The sequence below is a fragment of the Anguilla anguilla genome, chromosome 11, assembly GCF_013347855.1.
Source record: "Anguilla anguilla isolate fAngAng1 chromosome 11, fAngAng1.pri, whole genome shotgun sequence".
Taxonomy (NCBI): Eukaryota; Metazoa; Chordata; class Actinopteri; order Anguilliformes; family Anguillidae; genus Anguilla; species Anguilla anguilla.
Genome location: NC_049211.1, coordinates 42,191,460 through 42,205,429, shown reverse-complemented (window position 1 = coordinate 42,205,429; position 13,970 = coordinate 42,191,460). Strand labels below are relative to the sequence as shown.

Sequence of the window (13,970 nt, the reverse complement as noted above, 5' to 3'; positions counted from 1 at the left end):
GCAGCATATAACACCATAAGGAGGATAACATCTGCACAGAAAAATGTTCTTGTTTTTTTATTACAGTAATATCTAGCAAGTCACGCTTGTATAATAATGTCATTTATTTGAAACAAAAAGAAGCAATATACTGAAAATCGGGAGATGGGGGATTTCACCATTATTACACAGTACATAGAATTTTATAGTTCCAATGTACATTTTACATTTTTACATTTAGTTATCATTTTCTATTGCGTTTTTTTTTTAATGAATTACAATAGCAGTGCCACAGCAAGAAACTATTTTTCAGCTCAGTGTCTCATAATTAGAATTTTTCCTACTTATATAATGAGAAACCTGAATATCTCGTTATAATAAGAAAAAAATGTTTCTCATCAAAGCGAGAAACTTGAATATTTTGTTATAACAAGAACACATTTCGATATAGCGAGAACAGCAGAAAACTCTGCGAACGCTCCAATGCCATGCAGCCAACCAAGCCCCTCAAGCTGACCAATGAGAAGCCACCTGAAAAGGATCAGACTGATTATTTCTGTACAGGCCCATGCATTTCAGAATTCTTCCTAGTGTTCACATACTTATCACAGTTCAATCTAAAGTGCTCAAGGATAGTAGAATCTCACTGAGTCATTATTAAAGTGATTCTCTGATTTAAGGGCCTTTACTGAACAAATTCTGTGCATCACTTTCAATAGGCAATGTTCTCTTGTTATTACAAGATAAAAAAAAGTATCTCACTATAATGAGATATGAAAGTTTATCATCATAACTGGATCCTTTTTCACATTTTAATGAGAGATGTTAGTATGTCGTTTTAATGTGAACAGGATCTTGTTCAAGATACTGGGTGGAAAAATACCACAGTGGAAGCACTGTCCTGCTGTAAAATCCAGTAAAAGAAAAGTTATTTCTCACTCCCTCACCCTACACAAATACTGTTTAACTAAAAATGTTTTTTTTCTCACCCTACACAAATACTGTTTCATTAAAGATATTTTTTTTTTCTCACTTTACACAAATACTGTTTAACTAAAATGTCTTTTTTTTTTCTTACTCTACACCAGGGGTACCCTATACGTCGATCATGATCGACCGGGCGATCACAGAAGCGATCACAGATTTTTAAAAATGTGTCTAATTCTTCCCATTTGCCCATTTCCCTATGGCTTCTGTCTTGATTGACGTGAAATGTGAAATCTGCTGCTGTTGAGAACTTCGTTATATTAAGCATGTCCATTCATTGATATGGATGGTCACGTAAATGTCCAATATTACGTGATAGCAACACAATAACTTGCATTTTATATGGGTCACAGTTGTGGTCACATGATAAATCAGGTCCATTTTAGGCAGGGAATTTTGCTTTAAATATCCAACTGATAATGGTGTGAATCTGAAAGCTGGGATTTTATCAACATGTGATATTGGTGTAATGATTTTACTCTGCTGTCAGACAGGTTACTATACAATTTGTCTTATATTTTTATGCGATAATAATACACCTTGCCAATGCAATTGGCGCAGGGCAATCATGGTGGTGACACGATCTGGTCCATTTTAGGTTTTGCTTTCAATATCCGATGGACAATGGTGTTTTAAATCTAAACTGGGATTTTCTGTTCACAAATGATGCTGGTCTAACAATTTTACTTTTATGCCAATACAGCTAGCCTACAATTGTAGCTACTTGATTTTAGAAATAGAAACTACACACATGGTACAACTTTGGCTAGCTAAGCTAGTAGCTCTGCCCAACTCTACATATAGAACTCTACTATACACACACACACACACAAATGTTTGCTAGTGGTTGTACGCAGTATTGTTAAGTAGTTGGATTTACTAAATAAATAAAATTGCTGGATTTGCTTAATACAATTATAGACATGTTGCATGCAATTAAGTATATGTGACATCTTCAACTTAATTAGTTTGTCCTACCGTTCTTAATAACATTGCGTGCAGCCACTGTCCACCGATTTGTTTCTTATTTTTTGGTTACACTGCCACCCCACAAACTGCCCCGATCTGGAATATATCAGACAGCCTTTCAATCACAGGCTAGTTCAGAAGTGGAATGAACAGAACAGAAAATCATATTTTCCCCGGAGGGAACTTCAGGTAATTCGCAGTTCGCTCTTGTCCTTGGACAGCTGCAGGATGCTGGTTTCTCCTTCTCCTTCCCCTCCTCCCCCAGGGGATACCTGGGACGTGGAGAGGGTGGGGGCGGGCTCGTCCTCTCCCTCGGAGCTGGGGGGGGACCCCAGGGGCGGTGGCTGCTGGCAGGGGGGGAGGGCCGGGACGTCGGGCTGGCTGTCCACCTCCACCCCCAGGTCCAGCTGGAAGGAGAAGGCCAGGGCTTCAGGGCGGGGGCCGGAGCGGGATTCGGAGGAGCCCACGCCGGTGAGCTGCACCCTCAGGGTGGAACGCCGCCTCACACGGGCCATCTTCGGGGAAACCTCGCCCTCCGACAGGAACTCCAGCACGGGGGTCAGGCGAACGGGGGGAAGGTACCTGGCACAGGTGACCGGGGGGGAGGGGGGCAGAGCCGGGGCACAGCACACAGCATATTCCAAATGTCTCAGGTACTCAGCAGAAATGCTTTTCATTCCTTAGGCGAAAACCCCTCCTACAGGTATTAGTAACCGAAATGCGCAGCCAAAAACTTTGGTCCGAATAAAATTTACACTGCAATTTTATGTGATGAATTATAATATTTTTGTATGTGTTTTATATATATATATATATATATATTTCTATATTTTTCAATAATTTAATAAATTAAATTATATTAATACAATGTTCCCCTGGTCATTCCAATTTGTCTTCACTGCTGTGGTCCACCTCTGGTAACACGTCTTTGTGAATAATGAGTAATGAATCAGTGTTTTGTCTTTCAGAGTAATGAATCAGTGTTTTGTCTTTTAGAGTAATGAATCAGTGTTTTGTCTTTCAGAGTAATGAATCAGTGTTTTGTCTTTTAGAGTAATGAATCAGTGTTTTGTCTTTTAGAGTAATGAATCAGTGTTTTGTCTTTCAGAGTAATGAATCAGTGTTTTGTCTTTCAGAGTAATGAATCAGTGTTTTGTCTTTCAGAGTAATGAATCAGTGTTTTGTCTTTTAGAGTAATGAATCAGTGTTTTGTCTTTCAGAGTAATGAATCAGTGTTTTGTCTTTCAGAGTAATGAATCAGTGTTTTGTCTTTTAGAGTAATGAATCAGTGTTTTGTCTTTCAGAGTAATGAATCAGTGTTTTGTCTTTCAGAGTAATGAATCAGTGTTTTGTCTTTCAGAGTAATGAATCAGTGTTTTGTCTTTTAGAGTAATGAATCAGTGTTTTGTCTTTCAGAGTAATGAATCAGTGTTTTGTCTTTCAGAGTAATGAATCAGTGTTTTGTCTTTCAGAGTAATGAATCAGTGTTTTGTCTTTCGGGGTAATGAATCAGAGTTTTGTTTTTCGGAGTAATGAATCAGTGTTTTGTCTTTTAGAGTAATGAATCAGTGTTTTGTCTTTCAGAGTAATGAATCAGTGTTTTGTCTTTCGGGGTAATGAATCAGTGTTTTGTCTTTCGGGGTAATGAATCAGAGTTTTGTCTTTCGGGGTAATGAATCAGAGTTTTGCTGTATGGTTTATAAAACATGAACAGAGGAAGAAGCTATTAGTTGGTGGCTCAGGTTAAAACACTTGGTGAAGTGATAACCACAGGTCACAGTCAGGAAGACAGACAGGTACATCCCTCTGAAAGCACTCACCTGTCTGCCAGGTTCTTCTTCAGGCTGGACACGGTGGTTCTGATGAGAAACAGCACAATCTGCTTTGTGTCCTGCCACAGCCAGAACACATCCTCTGGGACGCGCCTTAGCCAGAGCAGCAGCCTGCGGAGAACACACACACACACACGCACACACACACACGCGCACACACACGCACACACACACACACACACACACGCGCACACACACACACCACCACAGTGTCATACGGACGCATCCCAACACCAAAGCAAAATCGTGTGCAGGTACAGAGATGTCAAACAGAACTCACAGAGAAAGTTTACACCTATGAAGTGTAAGCCCTTCAGGCCCAGAAAGAGGAGACAGGCAGGAGTTTGCTGAGGTTTACGCATTTTAAATAGGGATTAGTCAGAGTGCGTTCGCTTTTCAGGGTCAGGTCTTTCAGAATACTGTAGCATCAAATATCTGAACAGGTTTTGAAAGAGACGCTTCTGGGGTGCTCTTTGGCAACTCTACACGAAAGTCCTGCTCTTGTCTCCCATTCTTCACAGCTATCCTTTGCTGCTTTCTGTCCACCTCACAGAACGTTACAGGTACAGGTGTGAAGTTGTGGTGCTGCCTGTTGGAGGAGCGGCACAAGCTGAATAGGTGCATTACCTGCAGGTGAAGTGAAAGAAGATGCAAGCAGGCAGTGTGTAGGGCAAGAGTAGATACGATATCAGATGTGCTTGGAAGGTGTCATGGAAACCCAGCAGTCCGATTTGGGCCATGAGGTTGCATAGCAGGGCTAAAACAAGAAACACAGTCACCAAATGTCATTAAGCACGTGCAGTGAGTTCCTGTCTACTGCAGAGGAAGAACATACTGTACAGCCTGAGAATGAGATAAAGACAAATGCCTCAGAGACAAAACACAGACCAATATAAATAGGAAAATGGCTCCTACCAACTGTGAAATTTGCCATTCAAGTACTTTTGTCGTGAAAAAAAAAAATTTGTACTTTAAATTCTGATTTTTAGTCTTCATGAGTACATTACATCCAGAAATTCAGTCACTTCTACAGCAAACAACTGACCAAAATGACTAAATAATTTTTTTTAAAATTTGCTTTTCAAAGATAAGAGAAACACTAACACATTAAGATGCGTAGAGCAGCATCAATTTCAGCTTCAATCCATAATGTGGGGGTGTGTTTGTGTGTGTGTGTGTGCGGGGGGGGGCTCTAATCAATTATTTGAATCAAACTGCCAGTTGACCGCAACTTTGAGGCCTTGAGTTGCTGAGCTGATAAGTAAAGGGAGGAGGGGGCCTTGACTGGGGAAAGGGAGGGGGTGGGCTCTGGCCCACGCAGGGGTGCTGTGGGGGGCGGGGGCGGGGGGGTGGTCTCGGGCCCATGCAGGGGTGCTGTGAGGGGAGGGGAGGGGGGGAGTGTGGGGGGTGCTGTGAGGGGAGGGGAGGGGGGGAGTGTGGGGGGTGCTGTGAGGGGGGAAGGGGGGTGGTCTCGGGCCCATGCAGGGGTGCTGTGAGGGGGTGAGGGGGGGGACCTTGGCCCACGTGGGGGTGCTGTGAGAGGGGAAAGGGGGGGGGGACTCTGGCCCACGCAGGGGTGCTGTGGGGGGGTGGGGGGGGGACTCTGGCCGACGTGGGGGTGCTGTGAGGGGGGGGACTCTGGCCCACGCAGGGATGCTGTGCTGGGGGGGGGGGGGGGGGGGGAGTGTGGGGGGGACTCTGGCCCACGCAGGGGTTCTGTGGGGGGTGGGGGGGGGTAGACATGAGCGCATACCTGTCTGTACCCAGCCTGGTAGACTCAGGTACAGGGCCTGCTCCAGGGAGCTCAGACTCCAGCCCGAGCTCTCCGGACTCGGGGAGCAACACCCCGAAATCCCCGCCTTCTTCTGCGGGACTGCGGTCGGGACCTCCCTCTCCTCCTCCTCCTCCTCCTCCTCCTCCTCCTCCACTCCATTATTCTCCTCTTCTTTCTCTTCTCTTTCCGTCTCTTCTTCCTCTTGGAGCATATGAGATTCCACAACTCTCCCAGAACACGCTTTAGAGGATGGGGCCAGGCCGTTCATCACAGAGGGCTGGTACTCTATGAGATCTAAAAACATCACACCCCAAAACACAGTTCTGCCATTATCCATCGATTACCGGAGACTAAAGTGACTGGTCTCAATGTAAAGTTCAGCTCAGTGTATTTGGCTAATGTGTATCCAGTTTGAAGACAATGTGAACTGTACTTTAGTATTATGATGGTAAATCAGAAGACCAGAGACATTACAATCAGCACACTCTGGAGTGCCTTTCTTGAAAAGCAGTGATCATGCTGAGAAACCAGAAATCCTGGAACTTTTAACCCTTCACAAACCCTTCAAAGCACTACGTTATAAAATGCGGTCAAAATTTTAAAAAATACACTCAAAGGTTTGCATTCAGTTTCAGGTCAGAAAGTGCAACTTGCCTGTCATCATTTTGTGTTCCACTTTTCTCTCACGGGTAGAGACCCAGACGGAGGTGTGAGTGTGGGAGGAAGTCACAGCCATCCCCGTTAAAGCAATCACTCTGTCTACAGGAAGGGGGCCTTGTTAAAGGGCCTTCTGGGTATGGAAGGTCAGAGAAACAGCCCGGGCACACAATGTTTGTGCAGGCCACACTGACATGCTGCCAAGTGCAGCTATTTTTGGTGGGCACAGTACATAAAGTGGACAGCTGTTGGCCACAGTCATGACAGGGTAGCAGTGTCTGCTCTTGTATTAATAGTGTTTATTAGTGGACAATGCCACTGATCCTGTAATCAAAAGCTTCCAAACCTGTATAAATACAGCACAATCTGTAGGCTATGGACTTTAGCTAGTATGCTAACATAAACCACCATGCTAAGTAGCTACAGATACAAGACAAGCACTGTCCAGAAACACACTATATGAATTATTTTGCAAGCTGGCATACTCTTTTCGCTAGCTAAACTACTAGGGAGCTGTATTAGCTAAGCGGATGTTTCTTCCTTACCAAGCAAATGGCTATCTACACTGCTGTTCTACCTGTAGATAGTTAGCTTGCTTGCTAAAGTCCATACAATTTTGGCGCCTTTATATGGGTTTGAAAGCCAGTTAGATTAAGGACATTTATCGAAAGTACCTTGAACAATTATAGGAAAACATAGGTAGCATTTTTTGGGACATGGTTTAGATTTCTTAGAACATATTGGTAAAGGTTTTGGTTTAGGTATAACTTCTAATAGTTGTGTTTTTTTTTTACATATTCACTGTATAGTGTATTTGTAGAGTATGTGAGTAACTTCTATTGATGGGCAAAGCAGTTCTTTTCAGTGTACTGAATCATTAGAATCAGTTCATTAAAAAGATTCGATAAAAAGATTCGTTCACTGAATCGTTCAGTGCTTGACCGGAGCTCCGACTGCATTGAACTGAAACACGGTCGAACGTTCAGTTCAGCTCGTTAACAAGTGAACTGAGAACGGTCGTTCGTGAAGGATAAGCCAGTGAGCTGAGAATTTAATTGGATAAAGATACCGTTTACAAACTGAAAGCTGCCATAACAAAGTCCTACCCTATTATATACAACATGTATATTTTCGCGACACCTAATTATTAAATAAAATATTTGGTACTACGACCTACATCGAGACTTCAAGACATGAGAGGGAGGGAGAGGGAGGGGGCGGGCTTGAGTGACTCAGCGACTGTCCGTCACTCAGGGCTCACGTTCACTGTGTACGTTCAGTGAACGAATTACTGAACATGCACCGTTCAGTGTATCCCTGCAAACGAATCACGTTCGCTCGCAACTGACTGGGAGCTCAACTGAACTGACTGAGAAATGAACGGATCCTTTCAGGAAGTGATTCAGTTCAGTTTATTCACCAAAAAGATTAATTATTTTGAGCGAATCGTTCGCGAACGATACAACATTAGTAACTTCGCTTTTTACAATGCAAACATTTTTGCAGAGATAATACTGTACACGCTATAGCGCCAATGTTCACCCTCTGTTCATCATCAGAAATATAATTTATAAATTAAGAGTGATAATATAAATTATAGCAAAGCCTCAGATGACCCATGTTGAGGGACATAATAACACTGAAATAGTTCTAATATTCACGTGGAGCCTGGTCTGTGGCCAGTTCCGTGGCCAATTACCATATCCGATAAGAGCACTCTCCTCTAATTTGCATGATGAATGGATCAGAGAGCGGACTGAGCGCACTCCGGACACGCTGCCACCACACTGTAATGCAGCGGGTCAGCTCCACACGCATTGCTAACCGCGCGCGTCCTTCAGGCTGCGTGTGAGGCGCCCTCGTGTGAAGCCAGTCCAGAAGTCGACGGCCGATGTTCCCTGGTGACGCGCTGGCGCCACTGGAGCAGACGGTGTACCAGCCAAGTATCTCTACGCTCTGCTCAAGGACAGTTACCCTGGCATATCTTCCACTGTAAACAATCACCAACAGAGCTCATTCCCCTGCAATAAGCCAAAGTCTTCAGCTTCTCGTCTTACATTTCTATTTATCTACCCCCTTTTAACCCCATCCTACAAAAATAATTACATTCTAGGGGAAAAAAATAAATAAATAAAATGCGTTAAGCTTTAAGATTTGACAAAGCCAAATAAGTGGGTATATTCAAGTAAGAGCACCGTGACATACTTATTTGACCTTTGTCATGAACGGTGTATAACAAAATCGTACAAAACCGCTTCCCACTCAGCAGGTGAATTCGGTGGATTGCTGAGGATTCAGCTGTTCTCAGCTAGCTGCCGCTGGCTAATAGCGATGCAGCAGCGCTATGCACCACGTACTGCAGCGACTGCAGCGGTAGCAAACAACCACAACCACGACACAGGGGGTTTGAGGATTCTGAAATATTCTTACCGCTTCTTTGCAAAAAGAAATGAGCATCCTGGTATCCACTGGCATAAGCCTTCTGAAGAACCTAAAATGCAATGACATTTTTTAACGTAAGTCAGGGCATAACAAATAATAAATCATAAATTTGCATCCCACCGTAGCTGTGGAAACAGACAGTGACCAGAACAACACTTGCAAGGCATTAAAGTGTAAAAAAAAGTATAATAATTAATCACACAACTCATTATTTCCTTTCTGTTAGTCTCAGATGAAGTGTTCTCATGTCGAGTGTTTGCTTGGCAAACCAAGAGGGGAAATAAAACACTTCACAAGTAGTATTCACAACATAAAATGTGCTCTTATAAGAAATGAAGAGAAACTCACCACTGGATTCTCCTTTCACATTTTTTGTGTGTCTCATTTGTTTCTCTTTCTGACTCCCTGGGCAACCTCTAATATCATAATCTCTCTCTGGAGGAGTGTGGTGGCTACAGTCTTTCCTGTCAGCGAGTTAAGCATTGGAAGAATCACTCCGTTCATTCTAACAGTTTTTAACCAAGGTCATCTCTCTGTTACTGTTGACTTCCCACTTTTAAAAAAAAAAGTGGTTCATCCTTGAAGAGTGCCTGGACAGTGATTGTTGAAAGGAGTATTTATAACATTTACTTTTACAAGGATAATTTTAATAATAAAATAATGAATGATGTTTGTGCTTGCTTTACAAATTTGTATAATATTTTCTGCCACGATAACAGTATTATGACATTTATATTTGAATTATTATGCATTTTGTTCCTAGCTGACACTCTTGGGTAGAATGACTTAGACTTTACAGTTTTTTTATATACTACCCATTCATTGAGATGGATATTTCACTTCCTCAAGAGTAGAACAGCAGCGCCTTATCAGGGAATTGAGCCTGCAACCCCTGTAGGTACAAGCTCACGTCCCTTAACCGTTACACCACGCTCTGTGCATGGTAAGCCCTGCAGTGCTCTCTGGGGCACAGCTCCAGTTTTACAGACGGAGGAGAAAGGGGGTCTCACAGAGCCCGCGGGGGGGAAGAGGGCGTCTATCATCCGGTGGAAGTTGGGGGTGGTCATCTGGAAGGCCAGCCCGCTCACCACCAGGTCGTAGTGGCTTTGAGGGGGGTCACGGGGGCAGATGTCCACGTCGCCAGCAAACGGCGACACCGACAGGATTCTGTGGCGGTTGTGCACGGGCTGGATGCTGGTGAAGCCTCCGTCCATGTAGTACTACAAGCGTACACGTCAAAATGTTAAGAGTCCGCCCTTACAGAAATGCAACCCACTGAAAATATCACGAAATAAGATGTGTTGTCTAGATTTCGCAACACTACACAACACGTATAAATGCCGCAATACATTATAGTATTGCGAAACATTTTTATTTTTATATTTTCAGAAAAGTCAATGCTATATGGAAGAAAATGGCATTCCATTTCCGTAAGGGACAAACGACAGTTTATAACTGTTCACAGTGCAGTCTGCTGAGGGACGCTGGTGACAAAGCCTCAAAACAAAGTTATAAGTCGAACCAAAAAACTGAAACTGAAACAAAATAGCCATGAAAAAAAAAGTGCAAACTGAAACTAAACATAAACTGATCTGGAACCTTACCTATAAAACTAAAAAATAATATAAAACCCAACACATATATATTTTTTAACAGTTTTTATTTCTTATTTATTTATTGTTCTTATTTTTTAATTATTTTATTTAACACAAGTGCTTATGCTTGTATACTCACATCTCCCTTGAAACGGGGTGGCGTCAATCCACAGTACAAGGGAAGAAAGCAACTGCACAACAGCGCCTTCCGGTGGACAGAAAGTTTTCAGTCAGACATGAGGCATGCTAAGGTCTTGTAGCGAAAGTTCTGTAGTCTGCTGAGCACCTTCAACATCCTTCACATTCGTCCCACATACAAAGCACACAAAACATGAGAGGAGGGCCATTGCACAGCTGGACTGTGGGAATGTTTATTGTGTGTATTCATAAAGGGTGCTTTAACTGTCACATCTTGTGTTTACTTGTATAATGTGTTTCAACTGTTAAGGCTTGTAATTGCACTGTTCTGATATGGTACTGATATGCCTCGATTACATCATTGTTGTTTTTATTGCCTACCTTCTGTATGTGCAGGAAAAATTCCCCTCGGGGCAAATAGAAATCTATTCTACTCTATTTTGCAGGGATTGAAATACACAGAGGTATTCACTGAGATCAACACACCATCATTAATTTTAATTGACTACTGCAACTATGGCAACATTTTCACAGCATATAAAGTACATACATGTTTTAAATAATTATGCGGTAAAAGAAGACAAGCTTGCACATTACATTCTTCTGTCTGGGAATATGAGCGTGTGGATCAGCTGTTCATACAGATTCCTGCTCCTTATCCAGCCAGACGACAGAGACCACTAAGCAGCCCGCCTTTCCCATGGGCTGTTGGCGCACCGTCCTTTTGCAAATCTGTCAGCGAGGCAGTCGAGACGAGGACCCGAATGCAAAACCGCTGACGAGCGGTCCTGCCCCCTAGTGGACCGCCGCGGCACTGACATTCAAAACACTGCTGGAGCAGCCGCTGGCCCCGGTAGCAGTACAGTACACGCTTGCTTGCTTAGAACTGTCCCCCCCCAGACCCTCCTAATTAGTACTGAGATTTCAGTTCATTCACCATTATGTGCATCCACTGAACGATTGATAATGTACCTTGGTGAACGTGTTAATGCCAGTTCAGATCAATGATTCGCAACGAGACAAAACAGTTTTAGAATGTTGCAGAGAAAACTGCAGCGGTGTGAACTGGTTAGTTGCAGAGCGTCTGAAGCCGTTGCCTGGGGTCTCAAAAAGACCCACCTTGTCAAATCGCCAAGTGCAGTTTTAGAACGTTTACAATCAGACGCCTTGGAATTTTGCAAGTTGCATCCAGTCTCGTTGCGAATCATTGATCTGAACTGGCCTTTGGATTGCTCAGCGTTTGTGGGAAGAGAGGCAGAGAAATGAGCGGCTCACCTGGATCAGGTCTTCCCTGGACTGGAAGCGCGAGATCAGAACGGCCTTGCCGTCGGGGACGCGCATCGCGGCGACGTGAAGGCGGCCGCCGGCCCGCAGGTGCGCGTTCTCCGGGATGACGCGGCGCAGCACGCGCTCGATCCCCCGGAACACGTCGGCGGAGGGGTGCAGCGGCCCCCCAGCGCGTCTCCGCAGGCCCTGGGCGAACTTTATCATCTCGTCCCGCGCGTGACCTGTCCCGGGAAAAACAGCACCGCGCCTCCTGAAGCTCACGCGGCGCGGGTCACAAGTATTTTGGACGGAAACCGAGACGAACAGGGTCTGAAGACGGCTGCAGGGCAGGCCTGACTGAGCATCACCTATGGGTCTATGGGTCTATGGATCTATGGGTCGTAGACTACAGGCAGTCATCGAATGCAAAGGATTTGCAACCAAGTGCTAAATATGATGACTTTACTTAAGATTTTGTCAATTTGTCCAATTAGGTTTGGTCCCCTAAAATGGAGGGACTATGTATTAGATTCTCGCACGGATCACCCGGTATGGACGTACATACCCTCAAATTAAAGCTGACTATCTGCACTTTAATAACATATTTTTTCTTTCATTTTAAATCCAATGTGTTGGAGTACAGAGCCAAAACGACAAAAATGGAATCACTGTCCCAACACGTACGTATGGTCTGCACTGTGTACACCCTCTTACTGTTGATTTGATGTACAGTCAAGCTCAGCTCAAGTGGCCATGTAGTGTAGTGGCCAAGGGACTGGGGCTTGTAGCACAATAGGCCACAGGTTCAAACGCGCGATGAAGCATTGTTGAACCCCTACCCCTATGTAAGGCAATTAACCTGATTCTATGGTGTAAATATTGAACTGAACATACACATACTATGCCAAATGAATAGTTGTGCAAGTCATTATAGATCAAATATACAAAATATTAAAATTATGTTGTACAAATTATGGAAATAGTAACCATCGATTTAACTGATAAGCAAGGTGGGAACAGTGTGTGTGTGTGTGTACACATATGTAGACATAACAACTCCTATTAATATTAATAATAGTTATGCACAAATGTATCGTACAATAGCTACAATTTATATACAATTACATACAATTTATTGTATAAAAGCACTCAAACCATTGATCTGTTTTACAGATGGATGTGGGTTTCATTAGCCAATGTATGGCGGCACTCACCCATATTTGTCCCGCAAACGACGGCTGCCGCAGCCAAGGAGCCGGCTGATGCCCCGAACACTTCGGGCGCCCCCTCCACCACCCCCGGGGCCACGTCCAGCAGGCACTGGACCACGCCCAGCTGGTAAACCGCGAGAAACCCAGACCCCAAGAAGGACATGGAGAGCGGCGCCTTCCCAGCCAGGGCGGCTGTCCCCGACTTCGGAGACATGATGACGGTCCCCGATATGCTTCTCCGACAAATTTCTCTCTAAATAAAAAATACAATTTAGATTATAGATTTTCTTTGAAATGACTTTGGAATTGTGTAGTCCTCTAGTCAAAGCTGGGAAGGCACTGCAAGGGTCAGTCCTGACGACTTTCTTCCCACCCTACCAGAGTTGCATATAAGTAACGCAACCAAATAAGTAAGCAAGCCCACTTTAGTGAAAAAGCAAAATGGACTTGTCCCACCTTGCCTTTTTCCTTTTAAGAGAAAGGCCTTTTTATATTCATCAGAAATTAGCTGGAGCGTGGAGTGAGGTCACAATTCATCATAAAATGTGTGTGTATGTGTGACTGGAAAAAACCATACAAAATTTTAACTGGTCAATAAGGTCATGTGGGATAAAGCTGGGTGGGGGACTGAGCTTCCTGTGTAGTTTAGGAGCTGTGAGAATGTAATCTGCATGGCCTTTTGTAGATTATAAGGAACTAGGGAATTAAGGGGGAATCACATTATTAAATTAAACCAATTTTACATGGTATCACATAGGGTTTGCGAGCCAGGCTAATATATGCCAATCGCAAAAGAAAACTTAGCATGAGCTAATTAGCTAACCTGATCCAACCAAGCAATAGTTTGCAAGTTTGTTATGCACTGTGGATTTTAAATCAATTGGATCTTCATGAAGAGACAAAAATTGAAGAGATTAATTTGCTTTAATTTAAATCACAAAAACAAAGCAATGTGTGGTGAGCCATTGGCTTTCCAACTGACATCTGACACTGTAAACTTCTTGCAAAGCTGAATGTTGTAATGCGACTGGGAAAACTGACTGGACCACAGTTTGGTATCAAAGACTGCCTTCAGAATGCAACACACTTTCACCGATGAAGGCAATACGCTGAAATATTT

General features: G+C 43.6%; 1 protein-coding gene across 1 annotated transcript; it reads right to left on the bottom strand.

Moving 5' to 3' along the window:
• Nucleotides 1–1,177: 1,177 nt before the first annotated feature.
• LOC118207390 (patatin-like phospholipase domain-containing protein 2) lies at nt 1,178–13,064 on the bottom strand. The gene is made up of 9 exons (XM_035380899.1): nt 12,854–13,064; nt 11,649–11,881; nt 10,375–10,440; nt 9,651–9,860; nt 8,629–8,689; nt 5,521–5,835; nt 4,395–4,524; nt 3,756–3,878; nt 1,178–2,517 (listed from the first exon to the last, which is right to left on the bottom strand). The coding sequence occupies exons 1-9, from the start codon at nt 13,062–13,064 to the stop codon at nt 2,121–2,123; spliced, it is 1,746 nt and encodes a 581-aa protein (XP_035236790.1). The 3' UTR covers nt 1,178–2,120.
• Nucleotides 13,065–13,970: the final 906 nt, after the last annotated feature.

Excerpts from the sequence above, each read along its gene's own strand:
- LOC118207390 (XM_035380899.1), bottom strand. The coding sequence starts at position 13,064 with ATGTCTCCGAAGTCGGGGACAGCCGCCCTGGCTGGGAAGGCGCCGCTC. Across the intron at positions 4,525-5,520 it reads ACCAGGCTGGGTACAGACAG|CCCTGCTATGCAACCTCATG; the intron begins GTATGCGCTCAT and ends TTCTTGTTTTAG. Across the intron at positions 3,879-4,394 it reads TTCTTTCACTTCACCTGCAG|GCTGCTGCTCTGGCTAAGGC; the intron begins GTAATGCACCTA and ends TGTTCTCCGCAG.